The sequence below is a fragment of the Scatophagus argus genome, chromosome 3, assembly GCF_020382885.2.
Source record: "Scatophagus argus isolate fScaArg1 chromosome 3, fScaArg1.pri, whole genome shotgun sequence".
Lineage (NCBI taxonomy): Eukaryota > Metazoa > Chordata > Actinopteri > Scatophagidae > Scatophagus > Scatophagus argus.
The window spans coordinates 11,141,969-11,169,355 of NC_058495.1; the positions used below are offsets into that span (position 1 = coordinate 11,141,969).

The following is a 27,387-nucleotide window of genomic DNA, read 5'->3' on the forward strand; positions in this document are numbered from 1 at the left end:
CGGTGGTTGAGGTGCATCGTGGGGAGTGAGTCCCAGGTTTTGACAAAGAAGAACAAGAATGTGTGGAGTAAAAAAGATGATATCTCTGGTTCTGCTGCATCAATTTTGATCCTTTTTTCTAAACTGTCCATCATGACTTTGACAATGTCAGAGTAGGTCAGTGCTAAAGGAGCGGGGTACTCTTTTATCTCACTTAGCTTACAGACGTTTACATCAGGTTCATGTCATGGGAGCTACATTTGCTTTATAGAGACGGTGAAAGGGGATTATTATCTCTGTGTTGTGTTCTGCTCTTGTCCCACCGGTGGGAGCCAGCAGGGTGCCTTGGAGAGGATGTCTGAGGAAACTAATGTAGGCGGATTGTTGTCCACTGGGTCTGGAGAGGTCTGGATCTGCAGTATATCTGTGGGTTTAGGATTAGCAGAGGAGAAGCGGTGTGAGTGGGTAGATTCAGCGCTTGTTCCTCAGGGGGGAGGCCAGAGGAAAGGCAAGAGAAAAGGAAAATTGTAAGAAGAATTGAGCACTGTATAAAGTACAGTTTAATGTTCAACAGTTGTGAAATTCTCAAATGTTCTTTATTAGTATTCGTGTGCGGCATTGTTGGAGTAGCTTTCTTTGATTTGTGCACAGTGTTAATACACAGAATAAATGGACTGTTTGCCAGAAAATGGCAGCGTGAATTGCCAGTCACAGCAAAATGGGTGTCCTTGGAGAGGGACTGAGATAGAAGGAAAGATAGACAGAAAGGGGTGAGAGGAGAGAGTGAAGGGAACAGACACTTTAATAATAGAAACCACTTAGAGCAAAAAAAAAAAAAAAAAAGCATTTTTTATTGTGATCCTTTCAGCAGCTAAATGAGGCAGTGCATGCGGCCTGGTTTGATTTGTCTGCTAGGCCCCATGTCCGTTTATTGAGATTGAGAGTGTTCCCTGAGCGCAGTAATGAACCATTTTATGATTCATTATCCCACTGCTGACTCCTGCTGCCAAGTCTGCAAACTTTCTAATTAGCTTAGGTCAAACATTCATACAGTTTTCTTCTAATTATCGTTGCTTATTACAGAATGGACATCACAACATAGCCACAAAGGAATAAACTGATGTGGGTGGTGTTGACAGTGGGGAAACAGGTTTCATTCTCCCAGTGAACATAACAGAAATGGTGAGGAAGTGGCAGGGATTTGCTGAATAATTGCTGAGGAAGGGCTCTGGGAATAATCTTTAAAGTAATCACTGAAAAATAGGGATGAAAACAGCAAGGAAATACACAGTTTATTCTTCTGCGACTATTTTGTAGATTGAAGAGAGTCTTGCTGGTAATTGGACCACAGTTCAGACTGCAGATAAAACATACTAAGCCAGATTGGGTCACTCTATAGTTGCATGTGCATTGTAACATATTGAAAATATAGAAGGTTGCAAATCTGCCATTTTCATAATGTGTGGATAGTGTGTGACTACATTAGTGTTTGTATGAGAATAAGGAGCCACTGTTCCCAGCAGGGAATAAAGAAAGCCACCAGTGAGTGTGGGAAGTCCTTTCATTCAGTTTGAAGTTTAAATCCGCTGCATGCGGCGCCTTTTCCAGCAGCCTAACGTCATGTTGTCAGTTTCCTATTGTACTCAGACACAGTGAGAAACTTGGTTGTCAGAAATGAATGGTAAGGAATGGCTAACTGTGTGTGCAGATGAAAGAAAAAAGCTTAAATGTTTTGCATAGAGCAACTAACCCATCCCACACCACCCTCCACCACCCACCACCCATTCTCTCTATTCAGATACTGTTTGCTTTAAGTTACTAATGGTAAAACTAGGTTCACTTTACATGTTCCCAATATTTTTTAGTACACCTATAGCCTGCAGCAAATGACTTCTTTGGCCACTTGAGACAGCAGAAAAAAAGCTGTTTGCACGACAAAGACATATTATTTTCCCTTTGAAATTGTCATGGCTAACTTGTTAGCAATTGGCCACAACATTAGCTCCACTAACTCCTGAGAAAACCTTCTGCGTCCTTAGCTGCTAAATGCTCCACTGTGTTCACCAACTAGTTGCTAACTTTATCTGTCTGCCATTTGCCACTTGACTGGTGGTGTGCACTGGCTTTTTAGAGCTTTTATTGCTGAATGTACTTGGCTGCTTCACCTGGAAACAGGGCTGATGAGAGTGAACCAAAACAATTAGCTGAAAGTTGCTAAAACTCCATAGAATTGAAAGGAACTTCATAGTTGTTTGGTTCCACTGTAGGGTCATCACTACGAGTGACGCCCATTACACTGGCGTAGTCAATTGATCATTACTACAGTATCTACTTTGTGCCACTAGGAGTCTCTTTTATTGTCAACCACCAGTGCCCATGAAAAAATGTCTGATGTGATTCAGGCAGTTCAGAAATGTTCGTGGACAAAGTAGTATTTCAAAGTTTTATTCACACTATATTTGGTCATGTTTGAGACCTTCCTTCCGCACCACAACTCGAAACACTAAAGGTCAAGTCATATTTAGACATTCTAATTGGGAAAAGCCAGTATTATATCTTTAAAAGCTAATAGGAAAAAAAAGTCATGTTATTCACTTCAGCAGTGTTGTAAAGTGTATACAATATGAAGGCCAGGCAGTTGGCTCAAACGTTCAATTATTTATGAGACTTTAATTAACAAGAGTGAAAAAAAAATCTCCAAATCAGTACCCAAACCAGCAGCAAGCTTGTACTCCCTGCCCTTTGAATGTTAACTTCCATTTTGTTGCTGCGCTCTCTGATCTGTGGTTAGATGCCCCCTGGGAAGCTTCTGGCAAAAAATCATCCTGTTCACCTTTGTAAAGAGCAAATTGCATAGGGTGTATTTAATGTGCAACAGATACAGCAGATAGAGAATCAACGCAGTGTCATATGAGATTTGAAAAGAAGAGAAAGATTTGCATCTGCAGGGTTTCAGCTGAGTGAAAGTACCTCTGAAGTCTTTTAAAATGGATCTGGAGAGAAGTCAGCTCGCCTGGTACTGGAGGGACAAAGGCGACTTTAGATAGACAGACTCGGGTCTGTTCACAAAAGGATGGGGATGTGATAATGAGAGTAATGAGAGTTACGCTTGTTACATTGTTGAATCATATGCTCTGGTTCCAATAAGTGAATGTTCCCACTTTACTCTATGCTACACTTGTCGTCTTAAAATTCTAAGCTGTGAATCTTGAGTCTTGCTTCAGCTAAATGTAAAATGTCATCTTTCTGTGTGTGTGTGTGTGTGCGCGCGTGTGTGTGTGAATGCACGCACATACAGTACATGCAGCTTGTATTCGTTTCACACGCCCCAGGTTCCTTCCACTGGAAGCTTCCCTGTCAACCAACTCACGCCACACTGGAGATCAACTCAGCCCCTCTCAACATCAAACCAGATTTAAATGTGTGGAAAAAAAGCAAAAGTGATTTGTGAAAGAAAAAAGAGGAAAAGAGTGAAAGTGCAAAAAAAAAAAATAAGGGAGTGATTGAGAGAGGGGGGATAAGGGAAATGGAATTTGAAGTTGAATCAAAAGGGAAGAAAGACAGTATAAACACTGCAGGCTGTATTTCCTCCATTCTTGACTTGACAGACTCCATCGTTCTTTCTCTGCCCCTCACCCATCCACCCCTATAGTGTGTGCCCAGTGAAGGGGCACTATCATTTACCCGCACACTAATTAGAACAGTCAGCACAGCAAAACTCCACTTCACTCACCACCAGGCTCACAAATTACATTTCATGTGTTTGTTATTTTTTTAATTAGAAAAAATATGTGGAGGAACGCTCAGGAGGTGCGGTGAAATCTCTCCCCTCTGTCTTATTCTGTATATTGAATAATCATCCCTCCTCAGAGAAATTTCTATTTGTCTCCCCGCTTTCACAGTCTGAGATTACCATTTAGCAAAGCCGAGGTCCTCAATGAAAAATACACTCGTACTAAATGCTTTTCCTGAGTGAAACTGCTGGAATCCTGCACACGACTTTTAATTGTAATTAGTTGCCGCTGCTGTTTCAGTTGCAGAGAAATTCTTACAGACCGTTTCAGTACAGTGCAAATAATACAAATTAGGTTATACATTATCTCCTGCATGTTTTCTTAACCAAAGCTGCAAAAAACACTTTTTTTTCTACTGGAAAGGCTTTGACTTTGTTTTGGCTTGTCTTTGTGTGGATGTGTGAGCTGCTGCCAGTTCCTGTTGCAGCTGTTTTCTCTGCAGGATGAAAGGTTTAAGGTTCAGGCTCTCGAACACTCAGACAGGCCGCAAAACTGCCCTGAAAGAGGCAGAGACGGAGAGGAAATGCGAGAGAGGGGAGATGTAGAGGGAATTGGGTTGACAATACAGAGACACAGGAGGAGGTGGTACATGCAGATGCAGACCTGCGGGTCTGTGGGTTTACCAAACTGCTGTTAGTTTACCCAAATTGCAGAACAAAACCAAACAGTCTTCTCACTTATCTTAAGTGTTGTGTGAAATATGCTCACAGTGAGGTCTTCAAGCTGTCCAGCATAATTGGGAAAACTGTTTCTGAAAATACATGTTGCTGTTTAATTTTGTAAAGGTCACTTTTCAAAACTGTGAGCACCACAAACAAAATTCTCTTCACCACCACTTTTTGACTGAGAAAATATGAACTGAACCTTTCAAATGAAATGACCAGTGGTTTTCGGATATAATCTCTGGTGAACTGATCACCACTCAGTCTCTCTTCACTCGATTTTGCCTGCAAATATCATGTGGGCATTTTCAGTGAATTATGTAAGGGATAATGCCTGACGAGGTGTCTGTAATCAGGAATTAACTGACAACGTGGAAGCCAGAACAGCTGATAGTCAAAATATTTTTTATGTAATTTAATGTTGAGGTGTCGCCAACCAACTCATTAAATTAGAATGGTGGACAGTTTCACTGGAGCTACTTAGGTAAGCGTCTCTTATCAGGAATTATACCATGGTGTGGGTGAGTACTCGATTCTGATTGGTTGCAGGGTGTCAGTTGCCGATAACTTGACATTATACGTTAATTAACAGATGCCCCGCAGCCAGAATCAAATATTTACCCAGACCATTGTATTACAACAATGTTTACTCATCATTTTATTTTTTAATTTAGTGCCTGAACATGGAGTGTTTGAAAAATAATCTCTTTAAGATGTGACTTTGGAGAAATATGCTGTCTGGATATTACCTCACTAAGGCTCAATATAAGCTGTATTTGTCTCAGTGTTACTGTGCCTGTCTGTTTGAGAAATGTCCCCTATATGTCAAATTAATAGAACTGAACCATATCAGCACCATTTAGTCACTCTGTTTAAAAGTAGAATATGTAAACGCTTTATGACGATGACAGTGATAATGGTCATGACTCTTCAAGGGGATTTGGGTAATAGCTTTAGCTATTACCATTATAGATTTCTCATGAAGGACCTCTGGTGTTTCATCATGATGTATTACAGGCCACTGTGCCTTTTTTTTCTGCTCTGTGTGTGTACAGTAAACGCATGAACCTATTTATATTTTGTTGGATTAATACAGAGCATAAGGTGCAGATCGGTTTGGATGTCTCTTTATCTCGAGTACATCAGTGTGAATAATGTGTGTATGAGAGGTTGGGGGATGGGGGGTCATAGGATAGAGGTGGGCAAGGGGGAGTTTGAGAAATGATTTTGCACAGAGATGGTCCATAAATCCCACTCATAATTGTTTCCCTACTTGGTGTGCAGTCTTGTTCCATAAAGGGGCAAAGCCAAGGGTGCTCTAAATGTCAGGGGAGCGGCGCGCTGATGAATTACCTTTTAAAGATATCAGAGAGAAGCGCGTTTCACGTGAACGATGAGCCCAGCGCAGAGCTTGCAGGCCCCGTCTGCCTCTGTGAGCATATTTCCCCCCCAGGGGAAATTTGTCTTTTTATCAACTGTCCAGAGAAGTCACAGCATATCCTCACTGAATAAATCAAAGAGAATTAGTTTGCTTTGTTCTCTTATCTCTGATGTGCCCGTTTTTCTGTAGAGATCACCTGCAGATGTGTGTGTGTGTGTTTGTGTGTGTGAGAGAGGCACATACACACACACAAATAACATTTTTGTATGTATCGGGCAACTTGTCTGATATTAACACCAACCTTGTTGGGATCATTTAGGGTTAGTGGGGAGGTGTGACAGGTTGAGGTTGACACTCATAACTGATTATGCTTAAGGTGACTGCTTGGAAGTCACTGCAATGTCCTAACAAGGACAGCTGCACAAAGTGGTGTGTGTCTGTGTGTTTGTGTGTGTCAGAGAGAGTGTGCAACCCTGGGCAGCAATGCAGTTGATAATCCTTGCATTGCAATTCCTGTATAGCCAGAGTTTGGTATACCTTGATATTAGTCAAGGTAGCCGAGGTGGTCCTGCTTTTAAGCAGAGATGGCAGGATGTCTCCTTGCCCTTGGCCTGTCTGGGACAGCTATCATTACAGAACCAGTGACTCTCCAGATAACAACACCCAGGACTTCACAGCACAGAGGCTGCCGCCGCACCAACCTGCTGTGATAGCTTGTGCTTAAAGGATAATACTTTTTACACATTAATCAGATGGCTCTTTGACCACAGAGTGTTGCACAGCCAAAAAAGAAATTGAAATGAATGGTTTGGTTGCCTGGAAATCTCCACTCATAAACATGAGTAATATATATATATTGGTCTCGCCGAAATGAATTGGAGGCAAGTTTGCAAACTCATGATGAAAATGGCAGAGATGCTGAGAGTCTCACTAATTTCTCTCTCCTAGTTCAGTTCCTCAGACCATCTGGACTCTTGGCAAATGTAAACACTGTGTTATGAGAGACGGAACATAAAGCTCTTGTGCTTTCTAATTCTGGCAGAATGCAATTAGGTGTTTTGCAGAAATGTCATTGGCATACACACTTCAGAAATGAATCATCATATAACTACATACTGAAAAGCTGACAATGCATTAGGTCAATAAGAATATATATATTTATATATATTTCCAATAAATCAAAAGTATTAAACATTTTAAAATGATCGTGAGTCCTCATCTAACCCAACAACTCCAACTGTGAAACAGTAATTAACAACTTTGTCAGTTAGTTGTTCGGCTAAGCAAAGTAATGATGATCTGACGTTTGTTGGACGTCAGATAGCCATCTCTTTCACCTCAGCTTTCTTATAGTCTGCCAATTTCAATTTAGGAGTTTAAGCTGAAGTTTTTGCCCTTCGTGTCTCAAGGGAGAGAATTTCCCTTTTGGGCTGTTGAAAGCAACCACTCATTTGTGTCAGTTTCTGTGTTGTTTTCCTTCAGCCTTCAGTTTTTGTGTTTATTCCCATCTGTTGGGCTCCCTCAATCCTCCTCCTGAATTTATGTCTATGAATTTTGAGACAAACATATTGAGGAGCTTCCCTCAGTGATGGCAGCAATTTGGCTTTCATATATTCCTGTCCTCCAGTCACTGCTTAGTGCTGCTGCAGTGAGCACGTGCATGTGTGTGTTTGTGTACATTTGTTTTACAGGACGCTAGAGAGAAATGAAACTTGGCTTTTGTTTGAGCTACGATTTTAGAGCGTGTTTTTTTTTTGTTTGTTTTTTTTTTTTAATCGAGTCATGTGGAAAATGTGGAAATGAGCATTGAGTTGAAAAAAGAAAATACTGTTTTTTTAGGTAATGTCAGTCTGCAGTGAAGGAGGTGAGCAGTGGATGGGAGAAGACCAGTGGTGCATTTCTTACCTCTAACTGACAGCTTGTCAGACGCTGAGCAATAATTGAAAAGCTTGGGAAAAGTGGATAATGATCGTTTATTGGTGTGAAAATCAGACGTGAGGCTGAGAAAAGCTGGACTTGCCAGTTCAGAGGTTGATCTAGCTTTGCTTGGCTGTGTAATTAAATCAGTAAAGCAAATGAAGTCTTCTTCAGCTCGCTGCCTCGTCTTGTTTCCTCTTTAATCAGGTGGCTATTAAACCTCTGCACTCCCCGTCTTCAGGCTTCAGCTAAGCTATCAAACACAGACTGAATTATTTACACTTATTTGTGTGTTTGTTTGTGTATGAGGATGCGTGTTGTTTCATACTGTATGGACAGAAAAAGCCAAATGTGGATCAAAATGTGAAAGAAAAAGGAGGAGGACAGTGTAAATACAATATAAGTTCCCAGAGTCTGAGGTTGACACATAGTGATGTGGTTGTAGTGTTCCACCACCACCACTAACGTATTATTCCACTTCTTGTTGACTAGATGATGAATACTTCTCTCCACAACCATAAATCCATTTTACAGAGCACTGCTGACCTGTGAGATATATCCACGACCCCGTGATTTAAATCAAAACGCACACGTCGACACACCAAGCCGCACATGCACAAGCAGACCAGTACTTTCTATTTCACCCCTTTCTCCTCTCTTCTCTCCCCAATGTCAAGCATCCATACATCCTCTAACACACTTTCATGGACAGTGGCAGAAATAATTTGCATGCAAAACATTCAGGAATGGCCTCTGCCTGCACATGCTGCAAGTGACACACGACCTCCTCCAAGGTCATCTCAGATTCTGCACTCCTCAGAGATCACCCAGATTAGACTGGTTCCCGGCTCAGACGGCTACCGCTGGTCAAGCTGCCTGCATACATCCACTCTTATGTACTCAGCTTGCTGCTGCTGGCACGGACAAGGTTGCTCAGCAAAGCCAGTTGACCTTTGGGTTCTTAACGGCGAAAACTTGCCGTTTTGTTCTGTGGTTACACCATATTTAGGGCTCATTATTTGGGTGTTTTATATCGACATCAGGAAATTTATCTGTTCATTTTGAATACTGAACAAAGTAAAAAAAAAAAAAAAAGAAAAAAACAATACTACATCCCTGTGGGTTTAAATTGTATTAGTTTATAAACTATTTTCATTGTCTGTAGTTTAATGTTTGCCTATGGCACATAATCAGCAACTCATTTCCATTTCCTCTCCTTTTTTACCATTTTTTTATAACCAGAAGCATATTCTGAGTTGTGCTCGTCGCCACAGAACCATGTTTTTCTGAAAACTGGCATTTATAGTGTCCCCCTTGCACAGGAAAACCTGATTCAACTTTATCTTCTCCTTTTGAAAAACTGAGCATTTTTCTTTGATAACTGGTTAGCCAGAAAACAGTGAGCCTTAACTATATTTGCCAGTTCACCATGGTGAGTCTGATTGTGTTTATATATGAAATTTATATCTGTGTGTGTGTGTGTGTGTGTGTGTGTGCCAGCCCCAGTCATCTTGAATGAGTTAAACTGGACCCAGGCGCTGGAGAGGGTCTTCATTGAGAACCGTCGGGAGGACAGCTCTCTGCGCTGGCAGGTGTTTGGCAGTGCCACAGGAGTGACTCGATACTACCCAGGTAGGCCACAGGGAACTGAGTCAACAGTCTGCCTTATAACCCAAGGCAAGATAAAGTCTAAATTGACCCTAGGGCTCCTGAGCCGCAGAACATTGGCAATCTCTTATCAGATGGCTGTACCTGGTAACTCGATAGACAGGATGAAATTATGATTACTTTGATCTAATCTGATCTGAAATATCCTACAGTGCACTGTACAACCTAGAACTTATTTTCCTGCTCTCTGCAGCCACTCCATGGAGGGCACCCAACAAGATTGACCTTTACGATGTACGCAGGAGACCATGGTAAGTGTCATCTTTACCAGGACCGTGTTCACAAGGTGTTTTGTCTCAGCATATCAGTGTTATTTTTTTTTTCTTCCACTACTAATGCCTACTAGCCATTTTAGGAAGATTGCTCAAAGACATCCATTATCTTCATTATTTTTTAACATTGATGTAATTTACAGATGCATTGGCACATTTTGGCTTTTAGTAATACAATAAAAGGAAGAGTTTGGTAGTGAGAAGTTTACTCACTGACTTTAATATAGCATTAACAGATATAAATTAATTAATAGTTAAGTACAATAAATTACAATTGCAAACATCAGTTTTTACTCATTGTGATTAATATTTGATAGATCTAGATGGTGAATTCTATGTACATATTAATGTGCTGCATAATCCCAGTCCAGATGAGTGTTGGGCATCAGGTGAGTCCAGCTGAGCGTTGAGTCTGTAGAGGACTGTGTAGCTCCGAGCAGACAGCCTTTAACCAACACAAAGAGCATCAGCAGAGCAAAAGTGCAGAAAATTGCAGAAATTTAACTTGTCAATGCAACACCTGTGCTGTCAGCAGCAGCACTGTCATGCTGTCTAAAAATTGGGACAAACTGTTGTGAGCCCATCTGAGTCCACACACATGCTCCAAACATTTCAGTTTTGCTTCATGTGTGTTATAATGGAGGCACAATCTTGTGCCCATATACTGTATATATCTTCTTTTGTTATTTTAAAGCTCATCTGAGGTCTTTTAATAATCTTAATTCTTTGCTCAGTGTTGCAGAGAAAATGAGTAACCTGCTTCCATACAAATACTTTGAATTATTACGTGTATTTATTTCACTGCATTGCAGTAAAATACAGCATAGCTTTTATAAAAATGCCTCTGACAATCCCTTTATTGAGAAAAATGTTTTTTCCTTAAGTGACTGCTTAAGTCATATCTGCACATTAGAGGGCAGATATGTGAATGTGACCACATGCTTATCAACTGTTATATTAAGATTCCTGTACAGTGTTTGTCTCTGGCTCCTGTAGACTTCCTGTGCTTTTCTTTCAGCCCAGAGCAAAATAAAGGATATTCTTTAATAGAGTGAGATCAAAACGTTTTCCTGACCCGTATTTATCTCAGTAAGTGATAATGTTGATGCATTGTCTTTTGCTACAAGGACAAAACAAGATAGGGGCTAATGTTTTTTCTATTTTAAGTACCCACCTTTGCCTGTGGTTCTCTGTGCAACAGCTGATCCGTGCACAGAGTACTGGAGCAGGAGTGTGTGATGGGCTCGACAGAACTAGGCTGCACCGGCCCAAACAGCCCCTTCACCCACCCTCCCAAGCTTCCTGTCCACCCTTACTCGTTCAATCTACCTGCCACTGTCACATCAGCTTTGTGGCAGCCCTGCCTGTTGCCTGGTTACAGGTTGGAGTGAACTGGACATAATCATGACAGCAATGTTGATTAGACCTGACCCCATTTTCCATCGCTGTCTCGGTCCAGCTCAGTCTGAGTGGCTGTTTGAGGTCAGGTCGGGCTTGTCAGATGAAGTCAACGAGCTCAGACCAAACAAACAAAAGACAAGAAGCCTTTACATTCTGATTAAGTTTGTGTGACACACAAGTTCCAAAATACACAACCTCAATATCTTAAAATGTAGCCATATTCTTTAGAGAATAACACATTCATGCTCCAGAATAATTTAAAAGTAACTTCAGTTACTTATTTAATGTGGAGCTTAAAGGCCTTGTCAAGGTTCAGTTTATTCTTCCACAAAAAGATGGAAATTGCAGTGCTTCCATCTTAATGAACCAGTGCTGGATTACTATAAGACAGGATTGAATTCCTTTAAAATAAAACCATAGATAAAACTGTTAGAAAGAGCCATCTAACACTTAGAAATAAGGTTCAAATAAACTGCTACCGTGGTACATCCTCTATCCTGTACAATGATCTTGTTGTACTGCAGTTTCCTCTGTTAGATAAAAGAGAAGCAATAAGAATTTTTTAACCAAGTGCTGTAGATTAAGTATGTTCAGTTTCAAAGTGATAGCTTGCTCTTATTGAGAGGACACTTTTGTTTACATTTAAATCACAGATTGTGCTTATGAAAGGAAAACGTTAAAAGCAATTGCCTGTTACATCATTGGATATACAATCATCGGACTAACAAGGCGTTCCCTGACAATTTAATTAACTTTACTCCAGAAATCTCCCTAGTGCCCTGTTGTCACAGTAGCCAACACTATAAACAAGAAAAATGCTGGAGAGCACAGGGGGCTGTGTAGCAGGACAAGTTAAAACAAGGATCTTGTCTCTGATCTGTTGCCGCAACAACTGAAGTACATGCGAGTTTAATTTTCTAATGCACATTTTAAATGGGGGGGGGGTGCTCTTCCCAGAGATAGGAGGGAACGTTGAGGGAAATGTTGCTGCGGCAGGATGTGTCACAAGGTTAGACAGAGAAAGAAGTGTATTGTTGTGCAGAAGAACACCTTGTCACCCCACCACCACCCATTGCTCTATGTTTTTCAGTTCTTCCCATCCCTCCCTCACGTCAGAGCTTTCGACGCTCCTGTGACCCGTTGCTTAGCGACTTGTACCCAGCCGCGCTGAGTGGCGGGCCATGGCTGGGAGTGTCATGATATGTCAGGTCAGACTCGTGTGATTATAGTCTAACATGCCGTCTCCTCGACTGACATTCTCTGAAGAGTTCGGCCAATCACACGTTAGGAAAACAGTCCACAGGGTGTCAGCAATAGATAGCAGCGTCTGTCACGAGGACAGTAACACAAACAACACCATGAGCCTTTACACAAGTCGTGTGTATGGCTAAGATGAATGCAACTCGTGCATCTATTTGGTGTTAAAGTCAAACTTAAATTTGATTTCTCCTCAATTTTTGTGTAAAGAAATATAAACTTTAGTTATACCACAGCTACTGTGTATATCATCTACTATTTATTAAGGATAAAACACTTTAGTAGTTTGTGTGTTTTGAGTGTCTGGATCAAGTCCCCGGGACAGCCTTTTTTGATATCAGAATTTGGTCCAATAGGTTTTCATGTATGTGGTACTCAGTTTTGTTTACAATACATAGACCACCTCAGGAAAAAATGGTCATGATGGAATCATGTTTCCTGATAGTGTGGGTGTCGCTGCGACAGTAACAGCCACGGGTGCAATGCTAATGATCAACAGTTCCCACACATGCAGTGCTGTGCTCGTCCCATGTTGCACAGAGTAGGAGGGTGTCGCTAGTGTTATCTGTCTCTCTCTTTCATGGGGTTCCAGCTGTGGTGATGGCCGATGACCGCAATGTTACGTGTGGAGTAATAATGAAAGTTATATTACAAACAGTGGTTACTTGGAGAAGATGAAGGGAAGGAGCACTGCATTTCAAGTAAAATCTGAAGATAAGAAGAGGCAAAGATAATCATACAGGTTTCAGTAATATACACCAAAACACCTTTCTGTGCATGTGCAGTAAATAAGCACAGACAAACACACACAGTCTCACACATCCTCCCACACATCTGTCACCACTCCTCTCACAAACTCACAGATACATCAGATCACATGGACTGATATGCCTCACAAATGCCACTATACTAACTGGAATGCACAGATGCAATCGCAGGAACATGCTTCAGTAACATTTGCACTGACGCTGTCTCCCGGAAGAATCTTCCAGTCAAAGATGTGATTTACTTTGGAGAGGGAATTTAGTGACCAGGACTCATGGCTGCTTTGCAGTGCAACAGACCTGAAGCTTTCCTGGGATGGATGGATGGCAGCGTGACTGACCAGGTGCACCTCTGAGGATTAAAAAAACAAAAAAAAAAGAAAAAGCAGAGGGAAGCCTGCCTCTACAGATGGGCCCACTCCCCGTCTGCTCCCCCACCAACAGCCCCAGGAAAATTAATGTTCCAGTCAACACACTTAATTGTCTCCAATTGCTCTGACATTAATTATTAACATTTGTCCATTATAATTTCTGTTCATGTTATCAAGGGAAGCCAAGCACAGGTTGAAGTGAGGGAGAGGGAAAAGTGAAAGGGGAACGAGAGAAATAACTAGAGACAGGCACGGAGTTCTGTTAGCCAAGCGTTACAGAGATCCCATTACCACCCAGGCTCACAACAGCATGTAGTCTATATCACATATTGATTTCTTCAAAAAAGTCAATCTAACCTCTTTGTAAATATTGTGACTGCTAGTCAATCCTCGAAGCTGAGGCTCCCCAAAATACCATCCCCAATATTAAGAGCTTTGCATCCTCTATCATTCATTCTCTTCAGGGCCATTTCAGGGAGGAGCAGAGTCGCAAGAAATACCAGTGTGTTATTGGTTAGACTGAAGGTGACACGCAAGGCTTTAGCAGTTTTAATCCCAGTGTAATGTGTGACATTTCAGTTTGAGCCAACATGTAGCAGACATAGCAGGAGACATTTTATTTCATTTCACAGAGCAAAAGTAACATACTAATACCAGTCTACCGATAATTGATGCCGATGTATTCCAACATGCGTAATTAATTCCATATTCTGCACTTATTTTTTTTAGGGAGGAAAGTGGTTGAAAAATTGAGGATAAAATTTTGTGTGTGTTCTTCTTAGGCATAGCCAAAAATATGGAAATGTGAATCTCGGCACCGGTACTTCCAATAATCAACAGAAAGTGGAATAAATAAACTGCCGACAACATCTCTTTCTCCTGCAGGCTCTCTGGGCGCCGTCCTCCTATATTTTTTATCTTAATTCAATCTTTATTCGCCTGCCACATCCACAGGAGCACTAAGAGAGCAGCAGTCCATAAAATAATAAGCCCATCAGCACAACACAAATCCACGCACACATGGGAGCATGATCACAAACACACCTACATGCACACACAATAGCACTCTTTCCATCTTATATACACTTCTCGCATTGTGCTGTGGTTACTTTGCTTACACATACTGTGCATCTGAGCCTTTACTGTGAAGCAAATTCATACATTACAGTGGACACACAAAACACACACACAATACAGCACTGCATATACATCCCACACACTTATTTATATGCACTGTACAATGCCACTAATAAACATGGTCCACAAAAAAAAAAAAAAAAAAGGTTAGCATGGACACACTTGCTGCTCCTGCACACTTGCTGCAGTATGTTACAATGAGCCCGAGCCACTCCGAGTATCATGCCACACGTATCCGTTGCATGTTTCTGAAATGGACATAGTAGATAATTCCCTCAATTTAAATGTAATGCACAACACTTTGTGGAATGGGTCAGGGTGCATAAACACAATCTCCTGAGAGAGTTAGCCCCCCCGGCACAGTTAATGTATTGATTTTACAGCGCTGTGCCATGATAAAACTATTTCATGAATTCCAATGAGACTCCTTTACCAGACTGCTGTAAAAGGAGCAAAAATACAATCACCACAATGCAGAATATGCCATTGTGTTCACTGCTTGTCTAATGCGTTTCTTGTAGAGTTATGGGTGGCAGTGGCAGGTTGTAAGGGTGGGAATGGCTGTGAATGTTACGGTTTTAATCTCCTCTCATTTGGAGCAATACCTCGTTCCACCTCAGTGTAAAGAGCACACGTCGGCTGCACGCAAGAATCAGACATTAGCTTGATTGTACTTATTGTGATGGTATGAACATTGTTTATATCATGACTTACATGTTGTATGTTACAACTTTATGGGCATGCTCTGTAAGTCACTACCGTCTCTGTGGCCAGATTTCATTTATTTGGTTGGTAATATATCCTATGAAGAAAAAAAAAAAGCACTGGCCACTTAAATCTAGGCAATAACATGATTAATAATGAGATAATAATTAAATATTAGCTGAAATGCCCTATGTTACAGAGTGTAATATATTGCAAACCTCTTTAGTTTGCCCAAGTGCTGTGCCTAATGATTATTTCCCTTATCAAAAACTGCTGAATTCCATTTTTATAAGTCCGCAAGATTTTAAAAATTGTCAAACTTGGTCATCAGAAGCTCTCAGAACAGTTACATTTACAACTACATAAAACAGAAAACAAGCAGTACATCTTCACATATGAGAAGACCGAACCTGTTTGTTTGGGGGGGGGTTTATTTTTGCCTTGGTAGTTGATCTTGATTAAGGGCAAGGGCACTCTCTGTGAATGATAAATCTAAATTCATTTTCTTTTTTTCTGAATTTATGGTAGATTTATTCGCAACAAAGCAAACAGCCACAGTTAAAAATAAACCAAATGTGTTATTCCCACACTACAGCAGTATCTAAAATTTTCACATCCATGTTCACTTTTGTCTTAGGGCTTTCAAATTTTACTGTCTGGATTGTAGTTTATTTACTTGATATACTTATATAGTAATCTAACTTCTGTATGTTTGTTGTTTGTTATCTTTATTGCCTTTAGCTGGACTTTTCTACTTGTTTATATGAAAGTAGTTAGTAGTAGTTAACCACCAGGCAGTTGCAATCACATGGCCAAGAAAGTAGCTGCTACTTGTTTGGTATTATGTATTTATATTGTATTCTAGGTTATGAGATGTGAGGTTTCACTTGAATTCCTGTATGTGATGGGCAGGTATAAACAGGCTGAATGAAATCATGGCCAGATGGAGAGCTTTCACATGCATTTTTCTCCCGTGATGAACTGCTCACAGAAAACGAGAACTGACGCATTCTCATATGTAAATACAATAGTGGTGTCTGAGAAGTGCTAGTCATGACGATTCATCACCAGTGGTTACATATGAGCCATAGCTTTGAGTGAATGCACAGAGAGGCCACAGGTTGATATGTTGTGTCTGCCAGCTGATGGCCGTGACGCGATGGGACAGAATGGGCGACAGGGCTCAGTTCAGCACCAGCCAGGCCCATCTGCTTGTCACCTGGCCTTGGCATGCAGGAGACTGGGTAATGACAGGGAAAGAATGGCATCAGTGGGCAGAAGCTGAGAGGTAATTACTGAATGGAATCCATGCAGAAACAGCACATCTGGATCCATGAGTCAAAATGTGGAGAAAAATACGCTGATACCGGCCTCAATTCATGATTTCTATCTGTCAGAACTGTAGAACTTCATATCAGCCTGGACACTGAAAATCCTTGACTCCGTGCCGCTCTCTCTGATCCTGATGTTCTCTGCTCAGAGGCACAGAGAAAATTCAATTGTACCTAAGGCAGTGGAAAGGGAGAGAGAGGGAGAGTGGTGCTGATACACCAAGACAATCTGTGGGGAAAATCAGCCATGGCAGCACTATAGCTTCAGTGTTGAGTGACGCTATCCTGGCTCATGTGTTACTCTTCTCTACTTCATCACTGCTCACACATTCCGACTAAACCCCATTGCTGCTGATCAATGCTGCCTTTTTCACGTTTCGAGAAAAATGATCTGCTTGAAAGTGATATTTTCTCAGCAGATTTTAGGGCCAAAGCTCGCACAGCTCTCCATTGAGTGCGGAAGATGACCTATAATGACTGCTGGTAATAGAAGTCCGCATTGCCTTATAATTAACATTTAGCCCCCTTCAAAATAACTTGAAGTCCCATTAAAGGACTATTCTCCTCTGTGAGAAATAGACTGACCAGAGAAGTTAATGAAAATCTGCAGTTGGTCTGCAGGCATCAGCCGTCGCCAAATGACCCTCCTTCAAGCTCCATACGCGGGTGTCTCCGTCCATGAGCCTGAGGTACTGGAGACGTGGGCCACATTCTGACCGAGTTTCAGTCCTGCATCAGTGATCGCTTTCACGAACCCCATCCACTTGAAAGAAAGAAGCCGCCACCGTGTGGAGTCTCATCTCTCTCTTCCTCCCCCTCTCACTGCCTCAAATTAAGATTTCAGTAATTAAATTGATAAAAGTCATGCATGCCAATACGCCTCATGGTTCCAGACCTGATTTCATATGGCACACAGTTGTGGAGAGCTGCGGAAGTTCTACCTTTGATGTGGCATTCTTTATTATTGAAAATAATTGGATTCCCCCCCCCCTCTCTCTCTCTCTCATCCACACACACACACATTTCACCCATGTTCACTCTGAGCATGCTCAGTTAGTCGACCTCTTATGAGGCGGTGTTGGTGCAGAGTCTCTGTTCCATCTGGGGGTCTCAGGCAGCTTTTCAGCAGAGTGGGGCCCAGGTTGGAAGGAACTTGAACAGCGTAGGCAGCATGCTGGGGGACGTCACTTCAACACGGGTCAGGGGTCATTCTGCAGGTTGGAGTGGCGCCTGCCAGTGAGGGCGAGCAGTAAGACTTGTGGGAGCAGCGGCAAAGCCTACCGGGGCTCTGTTGCTCTACCTCCATATCAGCTTGGCCGAGCATAAGAAAAGAGCCTCTCTGGCCCACAGGCAGCTGGCTTCTCTCCACACTCAGCGGAACGGCTGATAATCAGCAGAAAGAGACCCCTGATGATTACTCTGCCTCTGCCTAAGACTGCTGCTAACTGCTTGCCTGCTCACTCCTCAGAATGTCAAACTAGTACTCACATTTGAAACCCCCTTCCCAGTGTGCCATAGAAAAGCCTGCAAGGTCCATCAATCTCAGCTCTCTTTGTATCAGGAGTAAATGTGAATTTAATTGCCACTGGAAGGGAATGAGTGGATTTTTGATTTCCCTCTGTATGTCATCCTCTATCAATCGTGGACAGATGTTATGTGTGGGTCTCTTCCAGGACACAAGTTGTCTGGCCCTGCTAGTTCAGTCTGTCTTGTGGGCCCACGCTGTGCAGATCAGCCCTATTTTAGGAGTTGCTTTATATCAGAAGCATAATGGTTTCAAGTGGCATGTGCACCCCCACCCCCCACGCTCACACACACGCACACACACACACACACCAACCAAGGGACCGCCAGAGTAAATAATGTGTCTGACGTCCAGCTGATGAGTCATCAAAGGAACAGAACATCAGCTATCTTATTTTACTGACAGCACTTAGCTCAGCACAAGCTCTGCACGGCACAGGTCAACACCACTCAGGCTGTTCCTTGACAAGTTTATATAAATTTCAAGTGACTAAATATAAAGCATTAGATTGTATGAGTCACCAAAGCGTAACTGCAGAAAATTACAGTGTAATTTAAGTCATTTATGCTCATTTTTCAGGCTTAAAATCTTTTGTTTTGTCTTTAAATACCAGTAAATACACAGATGTGAACTTTCTGAAACAATTATTAACATCCTAAACAATCAAATAAGGCTGTGTGAGGAAGACTACTTCACTACAACAAAGTCACATACGATTTGCAAGGATCTGTTTGATCATGTTAATTGGTATTGGAAATAGACAACAGCAACCTGTTGGAAGATTTTTTTTAATAAAACTCGACTTTCAGAAAGAAGAAGCAACTTGATATAAGCAGAGTCTGGGATTAATATTTTGGGAATATCTGAATATCAAACACCCATTTAAATGCACAAAGATCTAGTCTGTTTTTTTAATGGATTAACAGTTGTATGAATCCTCTGTTGATGCTCAAGATGTTCTTTTTTTGTTTTTTGGGTTTTTTTTTTTTTGCCTTTTGGACTTGGTAAGAGGCTTATAGAGGTGCAGTGTTGACAGTGATGGCTTGTGTGCTTAGGAAGATGTACAGCTAAGTGCTGGCCACTGTAGTGAACATGTTATTATATACTTAGGCCACAAACTACCAATTACGTTGGCTTATGCAGTAATTGTTTAGCACAGGCATTGTTATTCAGTAAAGAGGAGTATCTCTGTGGAAGTCAGCCGACAGTAGCTGTAGCCAACACTGAGGTATATAACACAACTTATTAACTCTTCTAAGCACATAAGCCTTTTCAGTATTCTGTAGCTTAAGTGGGCTCAGCCATGGTCGCTCCATTTTATCACAGCTCAGCTCATTGTGACTTTGGCCTTTCTCTTCAGTGCAGTTCTCAAAGATTATGGGAACAAATTAAAGCTCATTTTTGTGTCTTTTGTACAGGTATATCCAAGGTGCATCGTCTCCAAAGGACATGGTCATCATTGTGGATGTGTAAGTATCTCACTCCTCACTCTCTCTCACTGCCTCCTCTTTCAACATGTCCCCCTGGCTGGAGTGGACTTCTCCTACAAAGGGCGCTAGTGCCACCTGTTGGTCTAAGGAAAGCCTAAAGTCAGAGGAAAGGCAATCACTGCTTATGTTTTTGCCTAAATTGAAATTCCCTCGTACTACCAATTAAGAACACACAGAGGTGACTTTGATCGTGTGTCTAAATGTGAAGATGAAATGGTTAAATCTGTCTTTCACCAGTTAGAAAAATGGACATGAGTGCGATCGTGACATGTCTTCTCATACCTGAGCTTCACTGTGTCTTTTCCGCAGGAGTGGAAGTGTCAGCGGACTCACTCTGAAGCTAATGAAAACCTCCGTGGTGGAGATGCTGGACACGCTATCAGATGACGACTATGTGAATGTGGCCAGGGTGAGAAGAAGCTTGCAGAGCTGTTTTTTTTTTTTTGGTTTTTTTTTGTGATTAATGATACAAATCGCTCCTGAAAGCAGCAACAACACAAATATTTGTTGTATTCATTAAACAGGTGATAATCAAGCAGGGAGTCAGTAAACGGCACAGTGTGCTCATACTGCTCCCAGTTGTTTGCTTGCGGTGGAAACACTGCACCTCTCTCATTATAGTGTATTTGCTTTTCCTGCACCGCCGTCATCTGTGTGCCTGTCTTGCGCTCTCTTTCCCTCTCTGTTGATTAGCAAGCCCTCTATTAGGACTAATGTTTTGGGTAATATACATGGTGTCCTATATTGCAGGACAGATAGCGCACGCACACATTCACATGCTCAGTGTGGCGGCTCTGTTTGGAGACTTCCTTCAGTAATCCTTCATAATCCATTGCTCTTAGCCACTGTATGCCTCTAAATCGCGGCTCTAAGAGCAAGAAATGAGCATGGTAATCTGTGCGGGAACTCATCTGATTGTCACCCTGTAAAGAAAGTGAGGCCTTACAAAAGCTTGCTGTGAATTATCTGCAAACACAAAAGATATTAACCACCAAAAATTAAGTGAAAATAATTATCAAACACCATTTCTGGTGTCTGCATGCTTCATTGCACTTTTTTTGACAAACTGTGGCCTCACTTACTCTGTAATGACAATATAATTAGTTTTGATAATGCAGAATTTATTTCAAAGGACTTTATTTTTGATTTATCATAGATAATAGATGTAAACCAGCTCTTTTTTCTTAATCTTGTTTCACAGCTCCTTTATTTCCTAACATTTTAAAATGCAGGAGTTGTGATAACAAGTGACACAGCGATGAATATTGAATATGTGCTCTGAATGATTTTGTGTGGGTTTTTTTCTTTGTCTGACAATTTCAATATGAAACCAAACCCATGAGAAATGTCAGCTTCTCAGCTTTTCCGACACATTATGTTTTACATCAGTCTGTCCTGAAAATGTCAGTAGATTTTGAGGTTCACCTTCAAGAAGACTCCACATTTGAAACCTGCTACTACAGACATTGCTGCTAATATTGCAATCACGCCTAGACGCTGCACACAAGTAGAAAATTAATGCGCCACGTGCACACCCATAAACCGCACACACCGAGTTAGGCTAATTTGGTGGATGAGATGAGACAGATGATATTACCTTGGCTGTGTTTCTGTTCAGTGGTTTGCACTGGCTTTTCAGGTGCACCTGTTCTTTGTGTGGAAAGTTGTAATTACCAGCGTTTACTGCCAGCCAGAGAGTAGCAGGGCAGCTTACATCTGCACACACCCACGTCTGCGTCCTGCCTTCATGAACTACGCACATTTATGTCAGGAAAAATGCAAAAGACATATTGTTTTACAGCAGACAAAAATGTAAATTTGTGAATTTAGTCATATTTTTGTCCAGTAAACATTCACATTATACTTATGCGTGTCTTTGTGTTTCCTCTCCTAGTTCAATGAGAAGGCAGATGCTGTTGTTCCGTGCTTCAGGACTTTGGTCCAAGCCAACGTTCGTAACAAGAAAATCTTCAAGGAGGCCGTCATGCATATGCAAGCCAAAGGAACCACAGATTACAAGTCTGGCTTCACATTCGCCTTCGAACAGCTTCTCAATGTAAGAGCCAACAATCTTTTCCTGGATGGGCAAATACAAGGGTAGTCTGTGGCTGGGGAATTGTGTGTGCCTCCAGAGGGTCTTCAGTTACATGCTGGAACTGTGTGACTGCAGCTCCAGCACGTTATTATACATCCTGTCAGGGTTACTGTCTAATCCAGTTAATGAGACTGAATCAACAGTGATAAAACAGGGCTGACAGTGAGTGGCCCAGGTTTGTATAAGACATTTCCAGGGTTCTGTCATTGTCCAAGGTAGGTCTGATAGTAAATGCTGTTGCAGTGGAGTCACGCTAACATTTGCAGCAGCAGCCAGCGCTGTGGTGACGTCTGTCAGCAGCAGGCATCCACGTGCTCTCGACACAGGTGCTGCCTCAGCTCCGTATGCTGCCGTGTATTTTAAGAGGCTGCTACCCTAATGGGCTCTGATGGGATGATTGATGAGCTCAGCCCAGAGGAGATCAGCCACAGACACTTTATATTCCTCTGGTGGGCTTGGAGGCATAGAGCCAAGTGCCAGCTGCCCCCCTCCCCTTTCTCTTGCCAGCAGAATGAGAAATAAAAAGGCCCCTTTAATCACTGTCTGTGGCAGACTCACACCCATGATTGGTGGCAGAAGCACAATAAAAATATGTAATTGTAGCAATATTATTTATCTTTATTAGAATCTTGTCAGATTGACATGCCGCTGGCCTGCATATCAATGGCAGCTGCTGTGCAGGCGGGCGCGGGGGGTTGTATCAAAGCTGAATGCTAAAAACGGTGATTGACTATGAGCATATAGTGTTGAAATGCTTCTGCCTCTGACACAATCAGATTTAACGCTAGAGTAATGCTGTATACTCAAATTAAATCTTAAAATTATGGTGAAATGAGGAAGCCTATGTCTATAGACAGACAGAAATTTCTAAATGAATGATAAAGGAAGACAGAGAATAATAAAAGAATAGTATTTGAAAATTATGTGTGCACAAAAAATATTTTTAGTTAAAGGTTTAGAGAAAATAAAGAAAGGGCTGAGGGGTGTTGTGTAGTGAGGTTGGTGTGTCATGCAGTGGGCAAGGCTGCGGCTAAACCCGCAACACAGACTTGCCTTATACCTGCATTCTGTCTAATGACCAGCAGGGGGTGACTTCATTGAATGCAAAAAGAAATCCGTTTTTACGCTATGTATGCGATGTGTAAGTCAATGAGTCAGTCAGAGAATCTATCCGGATACATAGTAGTAGTAACGCGTATCCAAATAAGGTCACTAAAACAACCAAGATGGTGACGACCATTATGCGAAACCACATAAATTTGCGCACATATTTAAAGGCAAACTATGCAGGATTTGTCAGTTGCTGATGATTGTTGAGACTCAGCAATTAACTATCTTTGAATAGAATCACTGATGCCCAGAAATGTCCCAATCTCAACAACAACAACAACAAATAAAGAAAATAAGAGGACGGAGTCTCTGCAGATGCCCTCTAGTGGATCTTAAGCAATGTTTGAGAGGCTTTTATTTTTAGGAACATCTGTCAAACTTTCAAACAAAATGACACTTAAAGTAAAGCTTTACATCACAAGATCCATGACATGGTGTCAGATGTGAAGAAAAATAAGAAGCAAAAATAAAAGTGGAAGACAGTTCACAATTCAAAAAAATGAAAGAGAAAACCATTCTATATTTCGGCCATGAATTAGATCAAGACAGTTATGTCCTATGAAGAGATCCAGTCTTCCAAACTACTTTTTAATCCACTGAGGTGAGACATGTGAACAACCTGCTAAGATCTCTTCTACTGCATTGACCCGATCTGGAGCTATTTTCAAATGCCTTAAAATTATTCCGGGAGCTGTAATCATGTGCACACGACCTGTATTCCTCCCTCTCTCCCGCTCCATCTTTGCTCCTCTCTCCTCCTCCCTCCCCTCTCTTCATGTGCCACAGGAGACCAGTGCCCCGAGGGCCAACTGCAACAAGATGATAATGATGTTTACAGATGGCGGGGAGGATCGTGCACAAGAGATCTTTGAGAAGTACAACTGGCCCAACAAAACAGTGAGTCTGTCCCCGTTAGGCAGTTATCTATGCATCGACTCGCTCTACCAGCCCAAGAGATCATGCATGTCCAGAAACTGTCTTAGCGGGCCCTTTTCCCTCCATGTCTCCCATCGTATTCTGCTGACATGGTCTCACTATGGCACAGGCAGTTGTGTTTGTCAGACTGTCAGATGTGCCAAGCCACTCCGGTCTGTGCATATAACTCCAAGCTTTCTCCACTTCCATTTCAGCATTTTGGTTCTGGATTTTGCCTCTTGTGATTCATCTCTTTGGTCTCTGGTAAACTCCTTCCTTCCCTATTTCTGCCTGTGTCTCTATCATTCACTTCTTCTGTCTCTTTTGTTGTTCTGCTGCTGGTGTTAACAGCTCTGACCTGCTGACTAATTAACCACTTTATCATCAGAGCCTATAAAATTACAGCCAGGAGATACGCACTTGGCGTCTCTGTTTCAGCCTTGCTGTCACTTCCTTCCATCCTTACCCCATTTCACAGCCCCACCAATATTTATTCTGATATGCATTACTGTCCGGATCCCTCATGACGGCTGCTGTCATAAAGGAATAATCTGCAGTTTGACAACTCTCTCAGCGCAGTCTTGTGTTGTAGATGGTTGTGTAAGTTGACTGGGAGGCTAATCTAATCATATTCAACATTCATGCATTGTAGTTGTCACATAACACTAACCTTATTGCCATCCAGAAGGAGGTTTTCGTGGTATTTGTTTTGCTCTGGGAGCTGCCTCTGCGGGAAGTTTGTTTTTTTATTCTGGCGTTGTCTTCATACAGAATGTCCTCTCTGTCCAGGTTCGTGTGTTCACCTTCTCTGTTGGCCAGCACAATTATGACGTCACGCCTTTGCAGTGGATAGCTTGTGCCAATAAAGGTAAAGAGATAAGTTGTTTCTGTCAAAGCATGTGTGCTATGTTGGGATCACTGTTCTTTACCTTTCCTTAGTTGCCTTATAAGTTAAGTAGCGACTGAACACCACCTAAATTCTTGTTTTGACTGATCTCCCGTGATTTAGCCTCTCACCCTGCTGCAGTGATGTACAGGTATGCTCCCTTGACATCACCGCTGGGTGTGGTTACAGGTGCAACACTTGAAGAAACACTCCTTAGTTACTTTCTAACTATTATGTAACTATTAATAGAGAACAATAAAATATTAAAGCCTGCCTGCACCATAACAAACCCATCATGACTAAGATTCATTGAGGTGCCTGTCTTGCTGCTCGTGGCATTCAAATCAATATTTTATTAATACAAAGCAGCCACAGTCCTTAAAATAACCCAGCAAACAGCAGCCCTGACTCTGACAGACAGTCTGACAGCCCACATGATTCAGCTGCTCTTCCTGTCAGCTACTTTGTCTGCATGAATCTCATCTCGCTCATTTAATCCCAGCCGAACTCTGAGCGTTGCTGCTGCACTCGATGTTCAATATTTTTAATCCATAACCTGCTTCTCTTCCTCTCTATTGTAGCTTGATTTAATATTGTTTGTCAGTGTTGTAGTTTATCTGAAGCGGCTCCTTTATGAGGCCTTTAGCTGTTTGTATCAGGCCTCGGCTAAATGCTGCTGCTGATTAGTTTGTTGCCGGTGGAGGCAAGTGCTTCAGAAGTATCTCCCCAGAAGTTGTTATTAATTAGCAGGAGGAGTCTGGTAGCGGGATGATTACCGTGCCATCTCCCTGTCAGGCTGGGGAAAGTCCAGGATTACGCCTCTGTGCCAACATGCTCTTCACTGTTGTGACTGTAATGATTACCATGGTACTAAAGTCTATGCCAACATAAGACAATAGTGTTGACACAACAGCCTCAATGGAGCTGTCCTCTCATATCTTCAGTGCTTATTACTCTTTGGTATCTCACTGCAGCAGAGCCAGCTCCCTGACACTTCCACAGGCCCTAACCCTTCACCTGCAGCAAGCACACATTTGATAAACAGTAGTAACACACACGAGCACAAGCACAAGCACTCACAACTAGGCCACTTGGAGATGCTGTTGTCTCGCTTGGGCGTCAGTGCCGTCTTAAGAACAAAGTAACCTCTCAGTGACTCTGTGGACAATGAAACCGTTTCTCCATGCTCTCAAACGGTGTAGCAAAATCCAAAACTGAAAGCAGAGTTATCTTCAGAAAAACAGGTGAAATGGAGGATAATAGGAACAAATATGATATACTGGAATGGTGATTCTAATACTTCAACAAAAGTGCCTTTTTTTAATCCCAAACGAGAAGGGAAATATCCTCAAAAAATCATCATGGTCATGCAGAATAGAAGAAAAAACTAATCTGAATTACAGCATGAAAGTTTATTGGGTAAACTCTCTTCAGTTTTTATGGTGTCTTAACAAGAACCTTGATAAGAAAGCTTAATGTGAATGGAAAACAGTGTATGCTGGTCTACAGATGGTCTGCATTATACTTAAACAATACCTTTATGTAGAAAGCTCTAAGACACCATTTTGTCAAAAAAAGGCACCATATATGGTGGCATTTGAGGAAAACTACCACCTGGTAGTGCAGAGACATTATGTTTCAAAATGAAAATAGGTTATCAATTAAATTCATAACTGCCCCTCACACAGCTGCCCTCTGTTGTTAACCTGTAAGTTTACATTCCGGTCTTATTTTTACAGTTAGCACGTGTATTTTCCTGTCTTCACCTCTCGCCGAGCTCTGCCCTACAACTACAGATGCCACCTCTCTGGTACACTGCCCGAAGCACTGGGACAAACTACTGCTCTGCACAAAACTATGACGAATAGCTGTGGCCCACATGTGTGTGTGAGGCAGAGATTGGGTGTGCAGAGATGTGTGTGTGTATGTGCACATAATGTTTGCATGCTCGCGTGTGCAAATGAACGAGACAGAGAAGGCAAATCTCTACACAAACCACTGTGGCAAAGTGCATAATGTATCAAAATAATGAGAGTCATCTCTGCCTTTTAACATTCTGAGGATGCTGTCTCCATTTCGCGGCTCTTTGTATAAACACTCATGGCTTTAATAACTTGGGGAGCGGCGTGGTTATTGACCCAGTCAGTCACTCTCCTCCATTCCTAATCAGCAGCAGCAGTGCCTGGGGCTCAGCATTCCCAATGAGCCTCCACATTTACATCCTACAGCACAACCACGAGTGTGGAGAGGTCAATGGCCACAAGCCCTGCCGTGCCTGCTTGGCACAACATCATCAGCTGGAGATGATGGCATTACATGTACCTAATAACTTGGAAAAGATTAGACTCCAGTCTACAAATGGATCACTTTCATACTCACTGTGCCTGTTTAACTCTTGAAAATGTCGACAGTATATGACTTGGGCAGTAAAGGCAGCCGGATACAGCAGCTTTCTGTTGGAATAGTGTATTGATCCTCTTGTCTTCATCTCCAGGTTACTACTTTGAAATTCCATCGATTGGAGCCATCAGAATCAACACACAGGTAAGACATACAGAGGGCATCCAAGCTGAATACACCTTTAGGAACCCACAAAAAAACTGCAATTTTAAACAAGAAGCTCGTCTGCTCTTCATTTATTGTTGCTTTGATGACTTACACAGGTTAGAAATTTGTATTCTATAGCAAGAGGACAGAAGATGACACAGCTGGATGATTACAGAAAGG

The 27,387-nt window shown here is 41.9% G+C and overlaps 1 protein-coding gene across 2 annotated transcripts in view; it reads left to right on the top strand.

The window, feature by feature from the left end:
• The window catches only part of cacna2d2a (calcium channel, voltage-dependent, alpha 2/delta subunit 2a), a 138,163-nt gene that overhangs the window by 91,598 nt on the left and 19,178 nt on the right, over positions 1 to 27,387 (top strand). For both annotated transcript variants that reach the window (XM_046383435.1, XM_046383436.1), the window contains 8 exons: positions 9,234 to 9,365; positions 9,595 to 9,652; positions 19,583 to 19,633; positions 19,964 to 20,063; positions 21,549 to 21,710; positions 23,646 to 23,756; positions 24,564 to 24,642; positions 27,155 to 27,204. In XM_046383435.1, coding sequence (XP_046239391.1) covers positions 9,234 to 9,365; positions 9,595 to 9,652; positions 19,583 to 19,633; positions 19,964 to 20,063; positions 21,549 to 21,710; positions 23,646 to 23,756; positions 24,564 to 24,642; positions 27,155 to 27,204 — 743 coding nt within the window. The remainder of the gene's footprint in view (positions 1 to 9,233; positions 9,366 to 9,594; positions 9,653 to 19,582; positions 19,634 to 19,963; positions 20,064 to 21,548; positions 21,711 to 23,645; positions 23,757 to 24,563; positions 24,643 to 27,154; positions 27,205 to 27,387) is intronic.